Here is a 24,708-nt window from a genome sequence, read left to right on the forward strand (position 1 = left end):
TTTAGGCGCCTCATTTAAATCAATTCAATAGAGTTGATAATCGATTACCCGTAACAACGTGCCATGGCTGCTATGTATAAGTCTATCTGTCTCACTTTCTATAATTAACTCCTTCACAGTAGGCCTATATGTTGTTATCATGGTTATAGCACGGAATAGGCCTGGAAGCGGCGCTAGAAATTAGCATGAGGCCACATTGATATGTAAATAGCGTATTGTTATTTAAATTTGCGCCCAGACGTATTGAGGGCGACAGTCAAGTTATCCAGACGGAGAATGGCTGCATATATGCCGGGCATGTGAATTTGCTGAGTGAAGGCTGATAATCACCTTTCTGTATAGGTGATAAGCTAGTATATTTCGTGTACCAGTTGGTTATAACAAAAATTAGTATCTTATTAAATATATTAAATGTATAAACTTTGAAAGTTACATGAATTTGAAGAGCAGAGCTTCGAAATCTAGCTAAGTCAGGTGATGTGAAATTCTGCTGCGTGACCCCCTCTGCGTGGTAGAATTATATTCATAAAACATTGAATTTAACAGATATCATGGGCAGCCAACCACGATTTATCAGCATTTAAAATATATGTTAATTAACAAAGATAAATAATAAAAGAGTACAAATGGCAATTAACTAGTAAACAAGCCTGAAATCTTAAAATGTTGCCACGTGTTTTCCCGAACACATGATATGTCACCATGTGACCACTATTCAGCTCTACCGTAAATATTTGGAGTAAGCTTGCACATCATGCACATACACTGTGCATTTCTTTACCTCTGTATAAAATCAATAATTCATGCTGGGAGCCAAGTAACATTGTCTGCTCAGCGCAGATTGGTATTTTATTTTACTTGAGAGCATAATAGAAATACATAAAATCGAAATCAACCTCATATTTGACCATGTTAGCCACAAAAATGCCATTTCTTTAGTGCATCGCGCGAATGTATTCCACTTTTGTCCCATATTTCACCAGTTTAGTTTCAATGGGTAAAATGGTAAAATTTTCCGCGCGCATTTGTACCATAAGGTACAGGTACTGCATTCACTATACCGGGTAGGCCTACAAAAATATCCCACCCCCATGTCAAAAAGAATTCTACGCCACTGCTAAAGTGTAGGCATAAGAAAGAATAAGTGCAGAGAAAGGAAAAAATAAAGAAAATAATAATTATTATTATAGAAACTAAGCATATAACAGCACTAGGCAGCCATTCAATGATGCCAAAACCTTTATGCGTTACGTAACTAAATCACCCAGTCAGATGTATTTCACACCTGCCCAACACACGTCACCCAATTTCGATAACTGGACGTTGAATGTACACTCTCATGAATATTAATTGGCAACATTTTCCAATATGTCAGCGCTCAAATCGGACACAATAGAACAATAGACCCTTCAGTGCGTTGGGTAGATTTACCATAGGACAGCCTGGGTGGGCACAGATCCAAGCGCCATGGTCTACGGGGGGTCAAAACTGATGCCTGTGGGTCTTTTTATCTTTTCAGTTTACGTAAGTCTTTTGTTCAGATACGAAAACGCAAGGGATTCAGTAAGTTACTGTAATCTGATTCACTGTTAACTCTGAAGTACCAATCAGCTTATTTTCAATAGAGGTGATTGCTACTAATCATACCAACATCTACTCATTAACATCATCATCTTGTCTTGACGTATATTCTCTGCACGTTTAGGGGTGAGTTGAGTTTTATTCAAATGTTTGTTTATACAATTTTTTTGTTTGTATGTTATCCCAGTCTTGCTTATTTGGGTTCTGGTCAGTAACATCATTACGTATTCTTGTATTATAGGCGTATTTAGCCAATATATTTGCATTTTGCTTGTAACGTATTATGTAGCATGTCATTAGTTGATTTTTTCCCTGTATCTTTTTTTCATGTTTCAGTTTTGCCCTGGTTTGTTCTTATGGATAGAATAATGATATCAAATCCCCAAACAAATTAAGATAGCTACCAGTCGAGCACTAACTTACAGAATCATCAAAATACACAGCGTCAACTCTGACCATATAAACTTAGATTTCCATACATGGAAGTTTACTGGCGACCAATATGAGGAACTATAGGAGCAAAGGATTTCGAAACGAAAACGAGTTGTTTATACGCAATTGTGATAACTTTACATCGCGTTCGAACGGTACAATCTGCAAACATCATATATTTGCCGTTATTTATCGAATTTGTTTCCCACTAGTATGGATATTCAACTATGTAACACGACGACCCACTTTAGGAATGCTGTATTTCTTGCTGATATTATCGTGTGTGTCGACAATTGGTTTTTGGACGATTATAGGTGTCGTAAGAACAGGTAAAAGCGTATATGTAAATGTGTACCTTTGATAACAATTTCATCCATTTTATTAATCTTGTTTAACAATTGAAATGTTTATCGTATCATTCTTAGGCATCACATTTAACCTCACTTAGGGAGTGTTCAGAAATACTTTGGTGGGGGGCTGGTAAAAAGAGAGGAGGCCAAACAAGTTTTGGACCTTAAAAGAGGGGGGACCAAAAAGTTTTAGGTGGTAGGAAAGGGGGGTGGGGCAAAAAGTTTTCTGCTTTTATTGAGACCATCTATATCACTTTTAACATGGGCAAGTTTGGGTTTTCAGTGCTTTTGTTCGAAAAAATGATGGCACTTAGTTTACACCGGAGAAGATGACTTTTCTCATCTTCTCTGTGTACACATAATCTATTAATTAATATAACATTAAAGATAATCAGCAACATGCAACATCTGGGTTGGTCTAAGAAATACTGGCACTTTTATCATATCTCTACAAAGTATGCTACAAACATGATTATGTATCAATCTGATCAAAATACACTAAATCAATATGATTGGATTTCTTTGCACGTAAACTACACACTTCAGTTTACTATTTCTCACTGCAAAATTATTTTTGTACACATAGGCCCATGGGTAGATTTACCATAGGACAGCCTGGGTGGGCACAGATCCAGGTGCCATGGTCTACGGGGGGTCAAAACTGATGCCTGTGTACATTTGCGTAATTTTTGAACATTTTAGCTTTTTGCATAAATTAGTTCCAATTTTAACACTATTTGACCATTTAAGTTTCAATATGGCCAATTTTTTTGCATTTGTACTATCATAATAGCCACGGATCCAAATTATGGTGTGTGCATGAACCTCCAAATAAATCCTCTATTTCACTTATCCCTGTAAAATCAGATAAACACCCTGATTTGGAACAAATCTAAATTAAGTATCAAATGAACATTTCCCTGTGCTTGTATTTCATGCGCAATTGTCTCACCGGGAATGTTTCAAACATTTTCCTCACTCAATGACATGTGACCTAGAGACCACACCACTGGGAACAACACTATAATAGGTGTATAGGAGGGGGGAGGGGTCAAAAAAGTTTTGTCTGTCAAAAGAGGGGGTCAAAAAAGTTTAGCGGTCCATAGAGGGGGGGGTCAAAAGTTTTCGAGCGAAGATTTGAGGAAGACCAGCCCCCTACCAAAGTATTAATGAACGATCCCTTAGATGAAATTTGAGGTTTAAAGTCCGAAGCTCTTTTACTAGAAATAAACGATATCGAGACTCGCGCGTGCGATCACCAATGGCTGACAAAACATTTTTGAAGGATTTATATCTAACAAATATCACTTTTACAAATTATTCTAAAGAAAACTCACACTAGGATCCACAACATGTTCATCTATCAGGGCACAGTTCTTTAACCCCAATACATTTGTACATTCATTGAATGACTTTGAAAATGTTGGTACACAAACTCATACGCTGCAACTTGCGGCCGAATTTTACACTATGATTGTTTAATTGAGGTTATTTAACTATGCCATTGGAATGAGGCCATTGTGGTCCTTAGTGTCAGCATGGTTTGTTTTAATCAGAGACACGATAGGGTAGAGATTCAAAGATGTTTACGTTCAAATTCGACAGCATTGCACTCCAAATGCAATGTTGTCCAAGCACATCTCCTTTTTGGTTTGATGTTTGTGGGGGATTTATTTTGCGGCGGATTTTTAAAAAGTGGGCTTTTTTCTTCCAAACCAAAAGTGGACATTTTTGACCAAAAAAGCATAAAGAACCTTATTTTTTCGCTCACTACGGTCGCAAATGAGTAAATATAAACCATAAATGATATATTAATGTGCAAACTACGTAGGTGGGATAAGGTGGTTTTGGATTTGGATATATATTTGCTACCTTCTACTATTATAGTACTAAATCTTACCGGAGTAAGAAACTAAGCACTTCTGGTCTGTACGTCCTATAATCTACATGTAGTAGTCCTTTTGTGGCTGTTTAGAAACTGCTTGGTCAAAAACCATTCTCTCGTTTACTAAATGATTGAGTTAAATTCATATGACTCATCAATATTTTTTTTATCAGAAAACACACTTGAGTCTAGACTATCGAGTAATGATACAAAGCGTCAACTTCGTAGTCTGGGAAATTGGATAGCTTTTCCCGAGATTGACCATGATCAATTTAACGCTGCTGATATGTTCATCATTAAACCAATGATTCCTCTGATTAAACCAAAAGAAGAAGCAGTAGCAGCAGAAACGAATGCAACATCGAAATCAAATGGTAAGCCAGTAAACACAAAACGTTTTTAAAACATTTGCCATAAAAAATTTAATGATTGAATATATAAAAATAACAAACAAAACAAAAAGAGAAACACACCCACACACAACCCCCACCTCTCCCGACCCCCTCCCACACACAACAAATCGTTTTAATGTTACTGTAAATACGTTTGCAAATTTCAAAAGAACGCATGAATTGCAAACGTTTGATGGCACAATTAAAACATTTTGAAAACGTTGCAATAATAGGGCTAAAATGTTATTAAACTCTTTTTACCAATTTTGAAAAATGTTTTTAAACCCTTTTAAAAATATTGTTGCGTTTGCTGGGAATTTTCTCTTCCCGATTGTCTCTCCTTTTTTTCCCATCAGTTCTCTTTTCCTTCTTTTTCGTCGCTTTTTTCCACTCCCCTTCTTTTCTTCTTTCACTACCTTTCCAACTATTATACAGGCTGAGTCAAAAAGAAGTAAACTCATGTTTGAGGGGCTGTAACTCGAGATCTGTAAGGAATCGGCTAAAAATGAAAATACCACTAGAAAGAGCAAATGTTTGCAATTGCTCACAGCAAACTCGAGTTATATTTATTTGAATACAACCACCTATTTTTGTAGCTACACACGGTTTCACTTCCCAAGTAGGGGCCTACCTATTATATTGATTGGTAAGGTGCGATATTCAAATGAAAATAAAGTTCTGTGGCAGGTGTGGTTTTTCCAACATGTTAAAAGGCTCTTTTCAATATGAATTTTACCACATTGCACTACATTATAATAAAACGGGCCAAATGACAACATGGCACCACAATTTACCGCACGGGAGCGCACGTTTCTGTCGACGAAGAATCATGAATCTAAGAGTCCCACTGAAGATCAGCGTCTTCTTCGTCTCCTACAGCTCACCGGGTTTCATGTAAGGGAGCAGTATATAAGAATGTGAACAAGCTCAATGTGCATGGGGCACCAATGAACAGACAGCCGGAAGCTTCAGGCAGACCACGAACTGCTAGATCACAAGTGAACATTGCTAGAGTTAGGCATGCGTTACAGCAAGACCAAAGATCAGCTCAATCCTTTACCCAACATTTCCCAATCAAGCTTCTGCCGGATCGTTCGTAAAGACTTGAATTGGTATCCCTACAAACTATAGTACCGTCATGGACTTTGTTGAATATTAATTAAAATCAAAAATTGTCTTTTCAACAATAAATCCTGTTAGAACTTTGCTGATTATTCGAAATTGAAGTGGATGAAAGTCAATCAGCCATGTGCAGCTACAAAAATGGGTGGTTGTATTCAAATGAGTATAACTTTAGTTTGCTGTAAACAATTGCAACAATTATTTTTTATTTAGACGTGTAGAATTTGCTTTTTTTAGTGGTATTTTTATTTTTAGCAGATTCCTTGCAAATCGCAAGTTCCAGCCCCTCAAACATGAGTTTACTTCTTTTTGACTCAGCCTGTATTATTACCTTCGCTTAATACACACCTATAACGTCCCAGTATTGTTTTACTACTCCAATTTTTTCCACGAATGGAGTGTTGATTACATTGTAAAAAACACGCCATTCATAAATGCCTTTCTCTGACATATACGAATGCATCATTAAATTTATACAATTAACTTCGAGGACTGTTAAATTTCAAAAATATCAATTTTTAATTATTTACCAAAACGAATTCCTCGTATTCAAAATGCAATTCGATTTATGTCTGATGTGCTCTCATGTCCCACAAAAAATACGTGAAAACGTCGCTATCCGAGCCCTTAAGCGTATATTAACAATACAATCTGTAAAAACAAGGGAAGATCAATGCGAGTTTTAACTTAGCCAACAACTTAAAAGTTGTTGGCTAAGTTGTACGTAAATGTATGATGTGTTTTACCTAGTAAATTAATGCTTATTTAGGCTTCATTTAGTAGGCTTATACTTTAAATTATTTGGACCTTACTTTCTTTGCTCAATTTTTATTAACATGTTAAATGTCTGTATGTCTGTCTCTGTCTCTGTCTCTCTGTTTCTCTGTCTTACTCCCTCTTGCGCGCGCTCCCTCCCCTTTCCTCCTCTCTCCCCATCCCTCTCTCTCCATCTCGCTCTCCCTCCCCTCCCTCTCTATGCCTCTCTCTCCCCCTATCTGTCTGTCCGTCCGTGTCTCTGTCTGTCGGGGTGTGTGTGTGTCGGGGTGTCTGGGTGTCTGTATGTCTGTCTGTCTGTCTCTCTCTCTCTCGTCCTCTCTATCTCTCTCCCTCTCTATAGTTCTTTAGTAAGTATTACAAAATGTTCTTTTTCCCCACAGATATACAACCTGTCGCCATTATTGTGCGTAAAAATGCCATATCTGTTTGTCCAGAACTCGACATTCCGGATCTAGGTAGGCCAATATGTGACCGTCCACGGCGAATGAGCCGTAAATTCCTCCCCGGTCAATTTTGTTTTATTTCGTGTTTAAAAAATAAACATCATAAACTTAAAAATGGTATATCATTTGACTTCAAACGATATCCAGAAGCGGAGTTATGGTTAGTTAAACTTTGCTCCTTCAACAAAATTATAGCTTTTTTCGTTTCTATGTGTGTCTCTTTTTCCACATTGCTGGCAATAAATATCAAACAGTCATAATTGGCGGTCATTTCAAATCATCCCCAAGTCAACGAGGTTTAAGAAGGTTCTCTCATTGTTAATTGTTGGTTATGCATACCTATACAAATAACCCACCACTTGAAAAGGATTTAGCAAAAGCAAACAAAGACCAGAGCTATTAAAAGTTCTATAGCCATCTAAGGTAGAAGCTTATTATCCACTTCAATAATAGGATTATTGATTGGTGTTGTGACTATCAAAATAAGACAGATGTCGCGCCAGCTTAAGTGACCGATGAATACGACCTTCGTACACATTTTACACCATAACTCAGAATACAATTTAGGGAATTTACGGCTCGTTTGTGCTGCCGGGTCACATATTATCTAGCCGGGACACCTCTTTACACAGCCGTGACGTTCGTGGGTTAGACCACAGCTAAGTCTAGTTCTTTACACAGCCGTTGACGTTCGTCACGGCTGTGTCTTTTTTCTTACAGGTTCTTTACACAGCCGTGACGTTAGTCACGGCTGTGTCTTTTTTTTTACAGGATCTTCTTCTTTCTTTCTTTCTTTCTTTCTTTCTTTCTTCTTTCTTCTGCCGACCATTACATTTGCTCTAGCATTTACATGCATGCATCGATTTTAACTTAACTTGGTCAAAAATCATCCCTGACCATGCCCCTACATGTCACATGAAATTCGTAGGGGTCACAGAGGTTAAAAATGTGATTTCAACTCAAAATGCTACTTCTCCCACAAATTTCTCAAGACAGTAACGCCACCTGCACACATCGTCGGCTGTATTCCATAGTGGCGTATAGTGATTTTTGGTCATTTTTTGAAAATTGGCACATATGTTTTTAATGATGTTCTCTTTCATTTTTCTAAGTCTCATCAGTCATAATTAGCTAATTAATTAGTAATTAATTAATTAAATGTGGCGTATAGTTACAAAGTGACATTTTTGTATTCCATAGTGGCGTATCGACCATACGCCACTTTTTACTACATTTTATAATTATGAAATATCGGCAAAATGAAAAACATCGTATGTCATAGTGGCGTACACGCATCGGACCTATACGCCACTATGGAATACGAATGACGAAAAGTAACGCCATAGGGATTACACGGCGACCGAAGTGGCGTACGGTTAACGTTAGGTTAGGGTATTGCGTTTTGTTCGTTTTCCATAGTGACGTATAGTTTTATTTTCAGTTTGCCAGCAATAGTATGTATTTATTTCTTTTGAAAAATATATAACAATAAAATCTATTTAGTTTACTACAGAAATTCCACATCATTTACAAAATATAATGAATGTCTGATTTACACAACTCGATTTTAAATTGGCATTTCTTCAAACCCGATTTTCTCGAAAAGTTGTTTATTCGCGGAGCCCCACTATACGCCACTATGGAATACGGACGACGACATGCATTGTTATTACCCAGTGTCTATAAATCATACACGGATTTGAGGTCAAAGGTCATTCAGGGGTCACTTCCGGTAAAAAACAAATTCATTCAAAAATTTTATTAGCTAAGAAAAACATAGGAGAGTGACGGTATGTGCACACATGAATTATGTTTACCAAATGTATATGTGGTATTTTTTTATTTGGGGTCAAAGGTCATTAAGGGGTCACTTCCGGTATAAAACGATATACCTTCAAAATGCTACTTCTCCCACAAATTACATAGGACGGTGACGCAACTTGCACACATGCATTGCTATTACCCAGTGCCTATGAATCATACACAGATTTGAGGTCAAAGGTCATTAAGGGGTCACTTCCGGTATAAAACCAAATTCCTTCAAAAAATTTATTAGCTAAGAAAAACATAGAGGAGGATGACGGTATGTGCACACATGAATTATGTTTACCTAATGTATATGTGGTATTTTTTTATTTGGGGTCAAAGGTCATTAAGGGGTCACTTCCGGTCCAAGACAAACACATTCAAAATGTCCCTTCTGTCACAAATAACATGGCAGAGTGATACTATGTGCACACATGCATTGACATAAGCCAATGCCTATGGGGTTTGCGTAGATTTTGTTGTCAAAGGTCATAGGGGTCACAACACGGCCGTGTTCGTGGTCTTAGACCACAGCTAAGTCTAGTTCTTCTTCTTTCTTCTGTCAACCATTACATTTACTCTAGCACTCACACGCTTACATCGATATTGACCTAACTTGGTCACAATGAATATTGACCATGCCCCTACATGTCACATGAAACTCGTGGGGTACGCTGGGGTCATAGGGGTCAAAAACGTGATTTCAACTCAAAATGCATCTTCTCCTACAGTGACGCCACTTGCACAGATGCATTGTAATTACCCATTGTCTATAGGGTGTACACATATTTGGGGTCAAAAGTCATTAAGGGATCACTTCCGGTATAAAACGGAATACCTTCAATTTTTTTTATTAGCTAAGGAAAACATAGGACAGTAACGGTATGTTCACATATGAGTTGCAGTTACCCAATGTATATGTGGTATTTTTTTATTTGGGGTCAAAGGTCATTAAGGGGTCACTTCCGGTATAAAACGAAATACCTTTAAAATCCATCTTCTCCCTTCACTTCCTGTCTGAGACGAAAAACCTTCAAAATGCCCCTTCTGCCACAAATAACATAGCAAAGTGGTGCCACGTGCACCCATGCATTGACATTAGCCAATGTCTATGGGCGTTTTTATATATTTTGGGGTCAAAGGTCATTAGGGGTCACAACACGGCTGTATTCGTGGGTTAGACCACAGCTAAATCTAGTTCTTCTTTCTTCTTCTTCTTTGTGCCGACCACTACATTTGCTCTAGCACTTACATGCTTACACCGATTTTGACCTAACTTGGTCCCAACCATCATTTACCATGCCCCTACATGTCATATGAAACTCGTGGGGTCAAATGTCACGCAGGGGTCATAGTGTTCAAAAACGTGATTTCAACTCAAAATGCTTCTTCTCTCACAGATTACGTAGGACAGTGACACCATTTGCACACATGCATTGTTATTATCCAGTGTCTATGGAGGTCCTCACAGATTTGGGGTCAAAGGTCATTAAGGGGTCACTTCCGGTATAAAACAAAAAACTTTATTTGCTAAGAAAAACACAGGACAGCAACGGTATGTTCACACATAAATTATAGTTACCCTGTGTATATGTGGTATTTTTATTTAGGGTCAAAGGTCATTAAGGGGCCACTTCCGGTATAAATCGAAATACGTTTAAAATGATTCTTCTCCCACAAATTACGTAGGACAGTGACACCACTTGCACGCATGCATTGCTATTACCCAGTGTCTATGGGGTCCTCACATATTTGGGGTCAAAGGTCATTAAGGGGTCACTTCCGGTATAAAACGAAAAAAATTATTTGCTAAGAAAAACACAGGACAGTAACGGTATGTTCACACATAAATTATAGTTACCCTGTGTATGGTATTTTTTATTTAGGGTCAAAGGTCATTAAGGGGCCACTTCCGGTATAAAACGAAATACGTTTAAAATGCTTCTTCTCCCACAAATTACATAGGACAGTGACACCACTTGCACACATGAATTGCTATTACTCAGTGTCTATGGGGTTCTCACATATTCGGGGTCAAAGGACATTAAGGAGTCACTTCCGGTATAAAACGAAAAACCTTCAAAATTTTTTATTTGCATAAGAAAAATAGAACAAAAATTGAATGTTCACACATAAATTATGGTTACCCAATTCATATGTGGTATTTTTTTTATTTGGGGTCAAAGGTCATTAAGGGGTCACTTCCGGTCTGAGACGAAAAACCTTCAAAATGCCCTTCTGCCACAAATAACATAGTAAAGTTGTGCCACGTGCACCCATGCATTGACTTTAGCCAATGTCTATGGGCGTTTTCATATATTTTGGGGTTAAAGGTCATTAGGGTCACAACACGGCTGTGTTCGTGGTCTTAGACCACAGCTAAGTCTAGTTTCTTCTTTTTTTCTTCTTTCTGGCAACAGGTTCACTGCTCCTTTATGCTGAGGCCGATTTTGACCATTATTATGTTTTGATGGATCCAAGTTGTGATAATATTGGATCCAAAACATAATAATGATAAAATTGATGCTTTACGCTTAATATTTATTGGTCTCGCTATGAGTTGTAAAATATTGGACTCGACTACGTCTCGTCCAATATTTTAAAACTCATAGCTCGACCAATAAATATGGGCTCAACCGATCCAATTTTATATCAAACTTGGTCACAAGCATCACTGTCCAAGATGTAACATGATACATGACCAGTTCCTGGTCAAAGGTCACAGGGGTCAAAAACGTGATTTCCGCTTAAAATGCTACTCTTTCAACAAATTTCATAGCTCAGAGTTACACATGTATTGCGCTTCGTAGGTACACAAAAGTTGCTCTCCGGTTTGGGATCAAATGTCATTTAGGGTCACTTCCGGTCATTTACGAAATACCTTCAAAATGCTATTTCTCGCACAAATTAAGTAGTACAGAGTTGGCACTTACACACATGCATTGACATTAACAGGTACACAAAAGTTATTCTCCGATTTTGGGTCAAAGGTCATTAAGAGGTCATTTCCGGTTAAAATCTAAAAATCTTCAAAAATTCATATCTGTTTCATACGCTTTAGTACGCTGATGCCACTTGCACAGAAATGATCCTTATGACATCCTAAACATACTAAAAATACTTGTGACCCCAAAGGTCAAAGTTTAGGGGTCAAAGGTCAAATTTTAAAATTGGTCCAATCAAGCTCAAATTCAACAGGAATGATTCTTACGACATTCTTAACATGTTGAAAATATTTATGACCCCAAAGGTCAAAGTTTAGCGATCAAAGGTCAAACGTTAAGACTGGCATTTCTGGCCCAGGCTAGGTCCAGATCAGTAGCCAGATCTAGTTGTATTTATTATTTAAATTGTTATGTATTGAAGCCCTTTTTTTGTCTATGAGACTATAATTTTTGCTTCTGAAAAAAATAATTCAATAACGAACATTGTTAACCTAGAATATCGAGATTATGTCCATTTTTCTTATAAAAACACATTATCAACTCATTAGAAAACGCATAATACTCTTAACGGAACAAATTAAAAATCAGCTCATGAATGCTAGTAGCTCCTAGTGGCCATTTTGATATTGGTTCTCTAGACATTAGTTCCTTGCCAGGGCATTTGGATCCATATGCAGTGGCCATAAAAAAGACACTATTGGTTCGGAAGTATAAATTATCAACAACGTTATCTGTTTTGGGTTTAATACAGTATTTCTTGGTCCTATTAACTAACATATCTAAAGAGCAACCAAGGGGAACTGGCTGTTGGAGATGGTTATAATCATGACCTCTTGCTAGACCATTATGGTAAATTCTAGTATTGCAAGGACTTGTAGTTATTGTACTGACCGTGTAGGCGCTTCTATGTGTACATTGGGAAGGTATAATTACCTAACTGGGGGGGGGGGTTACACCCCCAGCTGGGTATAATTGTTATGTTGTTGGTTTCTTCTTCTTCTGTCAACATTGCTCTATCTCAGACATGCATTGACCGATTTTGACAAGACTTGGTCACAACAGTCATACATAAAACATACATAATTATAAAACACAGGAAGAAAAAAAACATGTCAAAATATATACCTTGTCATGTAGGATATATTTTTAGGATTATGATACCTATATCACACACTTTGTGGCAATTTTTGACCATTTTAGGCATTTTGGTGGCCATTTTGAAAAGCGCCATCTATCTGGAATTTCCCACCATTTGACCATTTGACCACATCTGAATGGGGTACGTGGCTCAAACTTGGTGACAACAGACCTCATGACCAGAGTAAAATTTTGGAACATTTTGCAAGGGTCAGGTCAAAGGTCATCTGGTCCTTTCTTTCTTTCTGACAACTTTTGCTCTAGCTCAGACATGCTTTGGCCAATAATGACCAGAGTAGGGGTCAGGTCAAAGGTCGTCTGGGGTCATAATCTTGCGTTATATGGACATCTGTAAGAGGTAACAACAAACCTCATGACCAGGGGAACATTATGGAACATCTTGTAAGGGTCAGATCAAAGGTCATCTGAGGTCCAATCTTAGAATTGCTTGATCTGGACATCTTTAAGGGGTATATCCACCATTAACAGCAACTAATGCATTTAGCTATTAACTCCTAAACACCAACATGCCCCAGCTAGGTTTGTGGTATGTGACCAGCATTTGCAACTAGTCTATACTTCTGTTCCTCATTCCTTTAGGGATCAAAGCTCGACTGCCGGTTCCGGGGCGGTTTCCGGCTGAAAACACCCGAAACAGCTGGTTTCTGCCAGAAACTGCCCAGAAACGTGGTCAACCAGCGGTCGAGTTTTGATTTGATCCCTATTGTTTATGACAAAACGGTAATTAATATATCGTATCTTTATTCCACAGTAATTGAAAGAAAGGTGAATTTAAGCTATGTCTCTATTGACAAAGTTGAAAAAATCCTACTCGGGGAGAGGCTTATGGATGCTAGACGATTGGTAGAAAAGACTAACAGTCTTATCAACCAGACTCTTGTTGGCGGCAACGCGAGTTTTGTGTCGTGCGACAAAGCAACGAGTAGAGATGAATGCGGGAACAAAGCTTACATGGAAGCGTTGGAATCCAATCGGATGCTAACTGACAATTATATGTATACACCTGGTGGAATTTGGACGCCATCAGATTGTATGCCAAGATGGAAGGTGAGTGTTAGTAATTAATGACCCATTGTACTTACTAAACACGCTGATGAGGCAAAAAACAAACACTGCTCTATGGGACCTGCCAACACATATTTTGCGTTTGGGGGATTGCATGTTTGTTTTGATTGACGACGCATGTAAAATCCGGCGCTTGAGGGCCAAAAAGGGTTGATTTTACCCGAAAAAACGCGACCGAGTCAGGGTTTATCAGGGACAGTCTGTGTAGCTCAGTGGTAGGAGCGCTCGCCCCGTAAGAGAGGGTATGGGGTTCAATTCCCCGCACAGGCATGTATATATCCGGAGTTTTTTTCTCTGGTTTACCTGCCTGTGTATGTTATTTTTCTATTGTAATTTCATGTTTAATTGTACTAGTGTGCGATGCGTGATTCCCCTGTATATTTCATATCATCGGATATTTTCTTTTTCCCCCGCATCCTTAGGTGGCCATTGTGATTCCGTACAGAAACCGCTCGTTTCATCTACCCATTGTTATCCGCTTCCTCACGCCTATGTTACAGCGTCAAAAGCTGGAGTTTGGATTTTATGTTGCTGAGCAGGTATGTACAATAGTTTTTGGCACACGTTATGCACTCAGTGTTCAAGTACTTTCTTAATCCCACCCATTTCTGGGGGTTTATCCTTAGTGTAAGAGAGCACGAAATACTAATAGGATTATAGTAAGTGTTAGGGTTAGGAATTAGGGTTAGGGTTAGGATTAGGGTAAGGGTAAGGGTTAGGGTTAGGGTATGATTAATTAGGGGTTAGGGTTAGGATTAGGGTAAATGTTAGGGTTAGGGTAGGATTAAGATTAGGGTTAGGGTTAGGATTAGAGTTGAGATTTGTTTGGTATTCTCTTAGACGAAGGACACACCTATCCGGGGTACGGTATTGTGGGGAAGTTGTGTGGATTAAGATGAGATTATAAGGGATTAACCGATTGACGAGGCCCTGGCTGTAGCGTTTTGTAACAATTGTGTAATTTTCCGTTGTATTGGGCACTATTGGCAATGGTACATAAAAATGTAGCACCAACGGAATTAGTACATGGAGCCTATCTTTTGTTGTTGTTGTTGTGTTTACTGTATATAGCTGTCACTATTCATAACAGATAAATGGCACACAAGTGAATGAGAAGTTATTTCACAATAGCATACTAGGCTTATAATTAATAGTAATATGCTACATAACATCTTTACAAAAGTGATTTATTATACTAAAATGCAGCAAACCTTTGACGAGCGCGACTACCGTGATGTTGCAAATTCGGCGCTAACAACGCGTACGGCGCACAGTTCATTCATAAATTTCCACTCGGCAACAACAGATCGCCTCAGCAGCCAATCAGAGACAAGTGCGTGCAACGCAGTAAATATGCGATGTATCCTTACAATACGCGCTCGTCAAAGGTTTACTGCATTTTAGTATAAACAAACTATAACTAAAATTAAACATGTCTATAGATGGAGAAGACCATGAACATTGTGCGTAAAAAAGGCTGTAAACGCACCAATATTTCTTTTTTTTTTGATATCTTATTGCTGAGAAAGTATACCTTAATTGTTAGACTATCCATGTGTAATATACACCTACATGTACTCATGTTAATGTTGTACCGGGGGGGGGGGCGCTCGACTTTGGAAGTGACGGGGAGGTGCGGACAGCAGTTCGAAACTAGGGGTGTTTCGGTCTTAACAACCAGACTCGTGCTGGCGGCAATACAAGTTTTGTGTCGTGCGACAAAGCAACGAGTAGAGATGAATGCGGGAACAAAGCGTACCGGGAAGCGTTGGAATCCAATCGGATTTGAAAAAAGAGGGTCTTTTGGTGGCAGGAAAACAAAAAAAGTGTGAATGGGTGAGATCGAGTTCAGTAAACAAAAAAGGGGGTCTTTGGGTGAGAGGCTCGCACATCCCTGTCACCAATATTAGTGAGTGCCCCCGGGGCTTGTACCATTGGAAATGGTGAATTCCACTTTAAAGGAATGTGTAAAGCTTTGTAGGTCGTCTTTGCACATAGATTACCAATATGGAATAAGTATTTCCAACATCTGCATTCTGTTTTGAGTTATAAGCTTTTGTTTCAATCCCAGCGCAAGAAGACCGTGAGTCCAAAAATGATAAATCGAACAATATCGATTAATATTACAGATATTTACTTGGTTGATATACAAAATGATTCTTCGTGTCTATACCCATGTACCTGAGAAGTGTCAATATTATGGCTTTTTTTGGTTTCCAAATTATCTTATTTTAAAAAGTTTAAGGGGTACTACACCCATCACATTTTTTTGCGGGTTTTTTGCATTTTGTGAAGAAATGAGAAAAAAAAATTGGTCAAAGTGGTATGCAAAATGAAGGGGCAAATCTTCTCGTTCTATTGGTGGTATTGATAATAATGTAGCTTACATGCTTTTAGTTGTACAAGCCAAAGAGAGGTACATGATGACCCCATCACAATTTTGATCATATTTGCAATTTCAGAACTGCTGACGTGAATCCACTTGACACACTTATTTATCAGCAATGGCAGACCCTAATAGTACCAAAATATTTTTTATTTTGGAAATGCATTAATTATGCACAGCTTTGAAAACACAAATATGCATCAATTTCATGTTATCAATGAAATTAAACTTATTTTCCCCTTCCAGTTGACAATGATATGCAAAATTTGTGTTCACAAGGCAGCACATTTGTTTCAGGTTTGATACGGTTGAAATTAAAGAACAGTCAAAACAGTCAATTTTCAGTATTAGGTGAATTTTTGCTCAGTTTTCTGAGAAAATAGAAAGCTTAGAAAACACGATAATAATGTGAATCGGTATGTTCACAATGGTAAAACCTCAATATTAAACTGTTGGACACACCCTAAAACTTCATGTGTAGTAACGGTTTCGTCACTTACCTGTAGCGGGTGTGTATTCCTTCCACTTTGAGGAAAAGATGAAAAATCCGTGTGAAACTTGGAACTGATAAAATCACTGCTCGCTTCGAAGATAAGCCGACGAAATCGACGCCATATTTTTATAATTGGTTTTGACCTTTGACTAAGGTTGCGCGATACTCGATACCGCGGATTCTCTGATACCGGTACGCGTGCGATACCGTACTTTACAGACATGACCAGAGGATGTTTAAAGGCATTCCCACAACCCAATGGGGTTTCTGACCTTGTATGTCTGGCTTTTGTACACATGTGGTACAGTTGATCATACCTTGCATTGGGATTGTGTGCAAATATCTGGTGTTTTCATCCTATTATTTAACATTCAAAACATCGAGACTTAGGAATAAAATTAATGCAGTGGGACAATATGAATGTTTCCTGTAAGAAAATCAAATATCAGTCATAAGTCTCAACTATTAGCTCGTTGGCTGCAGTTTTAAAATTACAATTTTGTGTGTGTGGCAATGGGGACTTTGCCTTTAACATTAGATTATATTGATCAAATTTCCCAATCATAGTGCATTGTAGGAATGCCTTTAAGCCTCCTCTGAGACATGACAGAATAGGCCTAAAGAATTATTGAATGGAACGTATTGAAAAAATATTAGAAAATTGAAAACAAATATAAACGAATATTCTAAGCTCTCATTCTCTATTAGCGACTTCAGGTAGCGAATAAATTGTGTGGTAGGTCTAGACTATCTCCAACTCTAGTGTGATGCAGAATCCCGGGTGCAGACTCCACTGCTTTTATTGGCGTATAAATGATCCAGATCCAGATCTCGCAGCCTGGGCTCACCGCTAGGCCTACATTGTACAGTGTTTTGAATAATCCAATGGCTTGTCTATGGGATATGCACTCAGCAGCACATCATGGCGGGTACTATTTTAGCGGGGCATGTAGGCCTACACGATAAAACATTTCAGGGTGTGTTTGTTATGTTATATTTATTACAATTAGGTAAAAATCCCGATTTTGAAAAATGTTACGGTGCTTTAAATAACAATTGTTTTCCTAATGTACGTATACATGTAACGTCACAAAACACTTTCCAGCTACCTACCGTATCATTCACATTTAGAAGTGTATAGAAACTAGTTTACGCTGAGGGATGATTTCATACAATTTTTAACAAAAAGGATTTTTCACACATCTGAGTTTTGGTGACCTTGAGCATTGTAAAGTGGCAGTGTTCGATCCCAATCAAAGTAATTGCAAATCTTTTACAAAATATTTTCAGTACAAAAACACGGTTTAAAATATGTTACGAAAGATTTGAAACTAGCCAATTGTAGGCCTATTGGTTTTGTTTACAATCAACACACAAATTGTGTTAATAATGTTTTAAACTTAAATTGTCAACAGAAAGAGTCAGCTGATCATCAGGTTTTATGTCTTCTTTTAACAAGAGTGGAAACAAAGGAACCCGAAAAATGTGCAAAGTTATTGACTTCGGCTAGCATCTTAAAATTAAACTCTGAGTCAAAAATAAGCTTTGTTTCATTAATTAAAAAGAAAGTTGTAAAGTTGTTGTATCTTGTTAGTAAAGTGAAGTTTGCTACTGTTTTTATTATTACCTGTGTTGCGATTCGAAATCCCACAAAGAGTAAGCAAGTTCGTTATTAAATGTGGTAGGCCTCAGTACCCCCTCCCTCCCCAACATACACATTGACTCATTTAAGGCGCGGATTCAGGGGGGCTGATGGGCCCACCCCCCCCAAAAAAAAAAAGAAGAGAAGGGGAAGAAAGGAGAAAAAGAGGAGAAAATGGAGGAAAGGAGGAGATAAACTAAATTGCACGTAATTGAGTAGGCCGACTAAATAATCGCACAGTCGGGACGATTGGAAGTAGGTCCTATATATGCCTGCGATTATTTTAGGTATTGCTTGAAGTCGGGTCCTCGTCCTAAAAGCATGTGAAAATTACTGCGGGTCCGCCGATATGCAGGGCCCTCACATTTTGCCACCAAAGTCAGTATTAAGACGGACTCGCATGCTTTAGTAATTGCCAATCTCAAGTTTTGCAAATTGAGTTCGGGCCCTTTTTTCTGATTAAAGCAATTGATTCAAATAGTAGTGTAAAAACAATGCACCGAATGGCTTCAATTCGACCTTCATCTTGCAAATTTTTCAAACTTCTCAGGGGGAACATCCCCTCAGACTAACCCTTGCGTAGTGGATAAACATAATGATCATTTTCGCTCTTCTTCCAACATTTGCAAATTTAAGCCCTATGTTAACACAATTTGCGGTATAGGCTTACAGGGAAAACTTGTCCAAGGAAGGTTTCATGGACCATCATTTAACAAATTCGCGGCTTTTTCAAACTAAAATTTTACACACTAGTACCAAAATGGTCCACCAAAACACTTCAATTTTCTTCATTTTACACTCCCCTGCGTAATCGATATACAAGTGGCCATTTTCGCTTCTTCTTTCGCCGATTTATGTTTAAAACAATTTATAGGCCTACGACAATAGGGAAACTTGTCCAAGAAAGGCTTCATGAACCGCACATTTCACAAATATTCGGCCGCCAAACTACAATTTTACACCGTGAGTAATAGCGCCAAAATTGTCCACCAAATTGCTTCAATTAGATCTTCATTTTGCACCAGTTTCTTATTTCTGAGGGGGGAACATCCTCCCTCAGACAACCTCCTGCGTCGCGCAAGCATAGCTCCGCGGCCAATTTTTTATTTAATTTTATTTTTCTAAAAATTCGGCCGCCACCCCTGACTGCTCTAGATCGACAATCGACAAAAGCTGGTATCGCCCATCCCTATGGAGAGTGACATCCGTTGACATCACAGACCAGGCGGTGATGGAAGCGATATCGCCAATTTTGAGGTCGCCATTAGATTTAACACATAATCATGAAATCGTCACAAAGAATTCTAAATTTGTTATGTGGTGTCAAAGCAAAATTATCTTACTCTAAAACCGTCGGGGTACGACAAAGTACCCCACTGCAAGTATGATAATTTTCTATTAATGTAATTGCTAACCGTGTATTTTGAATGGGGCTGTCAGTGTATCTTCGCCAGCCTCGTACGTCACGTGTTGCGCTTCCTACGCCGCCTGTCACAGACGTAAAAAGTGGATCGCTAAAAAAATAAGCGTCCTTACCAACCAGTCAACTTTAAGACAAATGGGTTAAAAGACACACTTTTACAAAGTTTTTTCATAATTATTTTTATTTCACATGATCCGTGCATATATCGCCTAGCTATAAATGAAAAAATATTTTTTTAGACCAATCAAACCAATATATGGGTGTAGTACGGCCTTAAACGATCATATCTCAAAACGCCAAATATGGACTTACGGTCTTCTTGCCCTCAGCATGCTCAGTTTTATATATTGATATGTTCACAGGCAAATAAGCTGAACTTCAACCGAGCTATGTTAATGAACGTGGGCTTCCTGGAGTCGCTAAATTTCTCCAAATGGGACTGTTTTATTTTTCACGACGTGGATCATATCCCCATTAGCGACAACAACTACTATGGCTGTAGTGGCATGCCAAGGCATTTCTTGAGTGGGGCAGATCGATGGCAATATAAGTAAGTCAGTTTGCAGAGGGCGGGCGGGCGACCATAAATAACATATCCAGTATTTTTGACTGGCCATTGGTTCAACACGTAAGTCACGATATTTGGGCAAGTCGATGGTAACCCTTGTAATACAGGGTGTCCCCCCCAAAATAACAGAGGCCCCTCATTGCGCCCGCTTTTTCTCCTATTTCTGAAAAGTTGATCAAATATATTTTGGTATGAAAAGAAACCCTTAATCGTTAGCTTTAATAAACCAAAAGAATTATTTCAATCGGCTCACAACTTTTGAACTATTTTTTCACTCGGTGTAACTTATGTAGGGATGGTGATGTGGTATAGTGATGTCCGTTTGTATGGTTAAACCTATTTCGTTTCTGTATTTATTTCTTTTTTTAGATTACCCTACAATAATTTCTTTGGTGCTGTGATGGGATTAGGCCGAGGTCAAGTATTCCAAATTAATGGTTTTCCCAACGTTTATTGGGGTTGGGGTGGTGAGGATGATGAAATATTTAAACGCATTGGAGAAGCCGGACTAGAGATCACCCGTATCAAAGGACCTAAAGGATACTATAATGTCATTAAACATCATCATCAAAGTGCTCCACTCATGAAAGAGAGGTAAGATGAGTTACATGCATGCCCATGAATGTAAAGAAAATGTCGCCTTTCCCCCTTGTCCATTTCCAATTGTTATTTCGCCGGGTTCATCACATCACATGCATAATGACGTATCGTGATTTTTGGTCATTTTGCAATTTTTTGGTGTATAGGTTTTAAATATAGTTCTCTTCAATTACACCAAGTCTCAAAGCTGAAAATTTAATAATAATTAAAGAAATACCAAAAATAATGGTACAAAGAGTAGAAGTTCAAAATTCAAGTTAAAAAACATGTAAAAAGTAACAGTCACAGTCTTCGGTTATAACTCAAGAATGGTAAATAAAACTATACATTTTCTGAATCCTTGTGACTAGATGAATACAATGAAATAGTTTTAAACAATTTGAGCCAGTTTGAAATTTGACCCAGTGCAAAGTTCGATGACCTTTACCTGCCGAAAGCTACCCCGGTTCAATTGCTATCAGGCATTTTTGTGTAGACCATGATGTCAACTACCTATGGTAAAGTATAGCTTTGCCCTCCCCAAGTGGTACCATCCAACCCCCAGGCTCACATACTATTATGTATTGCATATAAATTTACATACAAAAGTCTCGTTTTCTCAAAATGACACAAATTTTTAAATACGCCTGATTTATTTCCGAGTGATCATCTTGGTTTAACAATAATAAGAATATCATCTTAATATTTTTATTGTTTCGTTTCAGGCATAATCTTCTAAAGAACTTTAAACCACGACTCAAAAAAGACGGTTTGAACAATTTGCAGTATAAAAAACCGGAAGTCACACTCCACGTGTTATACACCAATATCTCAGTTGATATCCAGAAACTCTAATGGAACGTGCCACATGTTAAAATGTAATCAAGTCTGAAGCTGAAGGACAGCATCAGAAAACAGACCCGAAATTAACGTAGACTAATACTGTTAATAACCATAGATTTTAACTCAGCAAACCCAGGATTCTAAAGGCCATGCAAAACCATGAGAAATACAGAAGGGTCAGAAACACCTTCCAAAGCACACTATATTAGGCGTGTGGTCAAACCAGTAGCATAACATAGGAATGTTCGTGCCACCGAGTAATTTAATGGGTTTTTTGTTGCACATTTAAAACGTTAGGAAAAGCACAAAATATTACGTATACTACTATTCAAATATTGACTGCTGTGAGAGCAGGCCTCTAAATAAGAAAACAAATCCAAGGGTCCTCCGGACCCTTGCCGTTGACATTTCAAGGGTCCTCACCAATTTTTAAGGGTCCGACCCAGGACCCTTGCCTGTGAAATTTCAAGGGGCCTGACTAATTTTCAAGGGTCCCACTATTATAAAATATTATGATGTGTAGACTATAGAAACAATAATTAGGCTACCTCCTGCTTGTGCACTAACATTATAGCAGTAGAAAATTGAAAACCCGGTTTCAAAACTTGATGGGAAATGAAAATGAAAGTGTACTCAGTGAGTTGGACGTATTATGTGAACCAGATTTTCCAGTGGAACAACAAAAGATTTTCTGCTCTTTGCATGGTTTAATTTTTACGGGTCACGCGGACCCGTACCATATGAAATGTGCGGGTCCTCGCCTACTTTCACGGGTATTTGACGCAAGGACGCGCCTTATTTCGAGCGCTGTGTGATCTCAAAACCATGGCTATGGCCCGAGGCGTAGCCGAATAAAAAACAGTCAATATTTGTTTTATATACCAAATCTTAAGACTCTTGTCATCTGTTTGGTTAAAAGCATCGATTTTGGGAAGAGAAATTAATAGCACGCGAAAACAGTAACGCGTGCGTAATATCATCTTACGCTGGGAACAACGCACATGCAGAACTATGCCCGGGGAATAGTTACTTTTGCAGGCATTGTCAAAACTATGCCCGCGCTTTTAACCAATCAGATGACGGGAATCTTTAGTATGAGGTATATAATACGTATTATATACCTCATACTTAGATTCATGTCATCTGATTGGTTGAAAGTGCAGTCATTGAATTAACTATGCTCGCAAAATGAACTATGGACCGGTCATGGAAATAAACTATGGACCGGTCACGTGCGTCCCGGTTAAAGTGCACAATCGCAACATCCACACTTTATATACATTAAATAAGTTTTTGCTATATATTTCAATTCCCGATATATCTGACCATCTATAATCGTTTTGATACTTTCTGGGTTGAGTTTATAATTAGTCCATGGGCCAAGGGAGATAGTGCCACCAGTCAGGGGGCAACATCTCGTTGTGTTTTTTTTTAATTGTTTTGAAATGTCTATACCTAGAGGGTCATGAATTGCTATGAAAGCCATTCCAGTATGGCAGCTAAGTGATAGAAATCCAAGATGGCGTCCAAAATGACCGCCATTTGACCTCGTATAGCTTATTTTGATGCTATCAACCCATTTAAGATCATATCTCATCAAGTGTAAGGTGTCATAGTAAAGATAATAATATTTTCTAACCACCAATATCCAATTTGAGGGGTTTCATTTCAAATTTGGCCCATTTTGGATCAAAATACTGCAATTTTTTTAGTGATTTTTAGACAATAATGAATTTAAAAAAAAATCTTTACATCTACATACATTATCTACACTGCTATGAATGTATCCAATATTTATCTTAAATTTGACATGATATTACGTGATCACTTGGTCAAAAAATCAGTTTGGAAGTGGAACTCTGATTCATTTTTAACTTGTGATGTGTCAAACCTTACTGATCCGTATGTGTGAAATCCTGAAAAAATAGTGCAATGCAAAAATGTAATCTTAACCTATTTTGGATGCCCATTTAAGGCTCCAATTATCAGGTAAGGTGTCATATTAAAGAATAATAACATTTCCTAACCAGTGGTACCCAGTTGTAGGGTTTTATTTCAAATTTGATCAATTTGGTCAAAAACGTCAATTTTTATTGATTTTCTAGGCAATGTTGAAATTTCAAAAAATCTTTACAACATGCATATACCTTACCCAGTCAACTGATCGGATTGGAATTCAGATTTATTTTTGAAGTGTGATGTGCCTCAAAGTTCATTGACCAAGTGTGTGAAAATACTGAAAACTTTGTACAATGCAAAATTAATTAATATATAACATTTCAATGTATAAAACTACATAGTATTTAAAACACTATAATTTCTTGTGCATGAATCTGGTTGTTATTTGAGCAGATCAGTTCCCAGGGTCATGAATGGATATGATAGCCATTCTAATAATAGCTAAATCCAAGATGGCATCCAAATGGCTGCCATATTGATTTCTTATCATATTTTGGATGCTATCAACCCATTTAAGGCCTCAATCTCACAATGTAAGTTGCTGTATTAAAGATAATAACCTGATAATAACATTTTCAAACCACTAATACCAGGTATGAGGGTTTCCTAATACTTTAATTTATTTGTGACATATTTAAAAAGGGACACAAAATTGCATTTTAGATTTTAGAATAATCTTTAAATTTGTCTATTATTTACTTATTTAACCTGATATTGTGCAAACAATTTATCAAACAAATCTAAAATTCTTATTTGACAAGGATCTTAATATTTGTAAGAACTCAAACACCTACGTTCCAACTCGCATCTAGCAAGGAACTGCTCAAAGAGTACCCTGCAAAACACCAATGTGATGAAA

At 37.9% G+C, this 24,708-nt stretch overlaps 1 protein-coding gene across 1 annotated transcript; it reads left to right on the forward strand.

The window, feature by feature from the left end:
- Positions 1-1,948: 1,948 nt before the first annotated feature.
- Positions 1,949-23,579, forward strand: LOC140142607 (uncharacterized). The gene is made up of 8 exons (XM_072164607.1): positions 1,949-2,342; positions 4,422-4,622; positions 6,920-6,994; positions 13,643-13,938; positions 14,379-14,495; positions 20,263-20,450; positions 20,838-21,062; positions 21,773-23,579. Exons 1-8 carry the CDS (start codon positions 2,084-2,086, stop codon positions 21,900-21,902), a joined length of 1,491 nt encoding a protein of 496 aa, XP_072020708.1. The 5' UTR covers positions 1,949-2,083; the 3' UTR covers positions 21,903-23,579.
- The last annotated feature ends 1,129 nt before the right edge of the window (positions 23,580-24,708 follow it).

Source organism: Amphiura filiformis, chromosome 20 (assembly GCF_039555335.1).
Source record: "Amphiura filiformis chromosome 20, Afil_fr2py, whole genome shotgun sequence".
Lineage (NCBI taxonomy): Eukaryota > Metazoa > Echinodermata > Ophiuroidea > Amphilepidida > Amphiuridae > Amphiura > Amphiura filiformis.

Bases quoted from the DNA above. Each gene is read 5' to 3' on its own strand.
- LOC140142607 (XM_072164607.1), top strand. From the start codon at position 2,084: ATGAGGAACTATAGGAGCAAAGGATTTCGAAACGAAAACGAGTTGTTT. The intron at 13,939-14,378 runs GTGAGTGTTAGT...CCGCATCCTTAG, and splicing joins ATTGTATGCCAAGATGGAAG to GTGGCCATTGTGATTCCGTA. The intron at 20,451-20,837 runs GTAAGTCAGTTT...TTCTTTTTTTAG, and splicing joins GCAGATCGATGGCAATATAA to ATTACCCTACAATAATTTCT.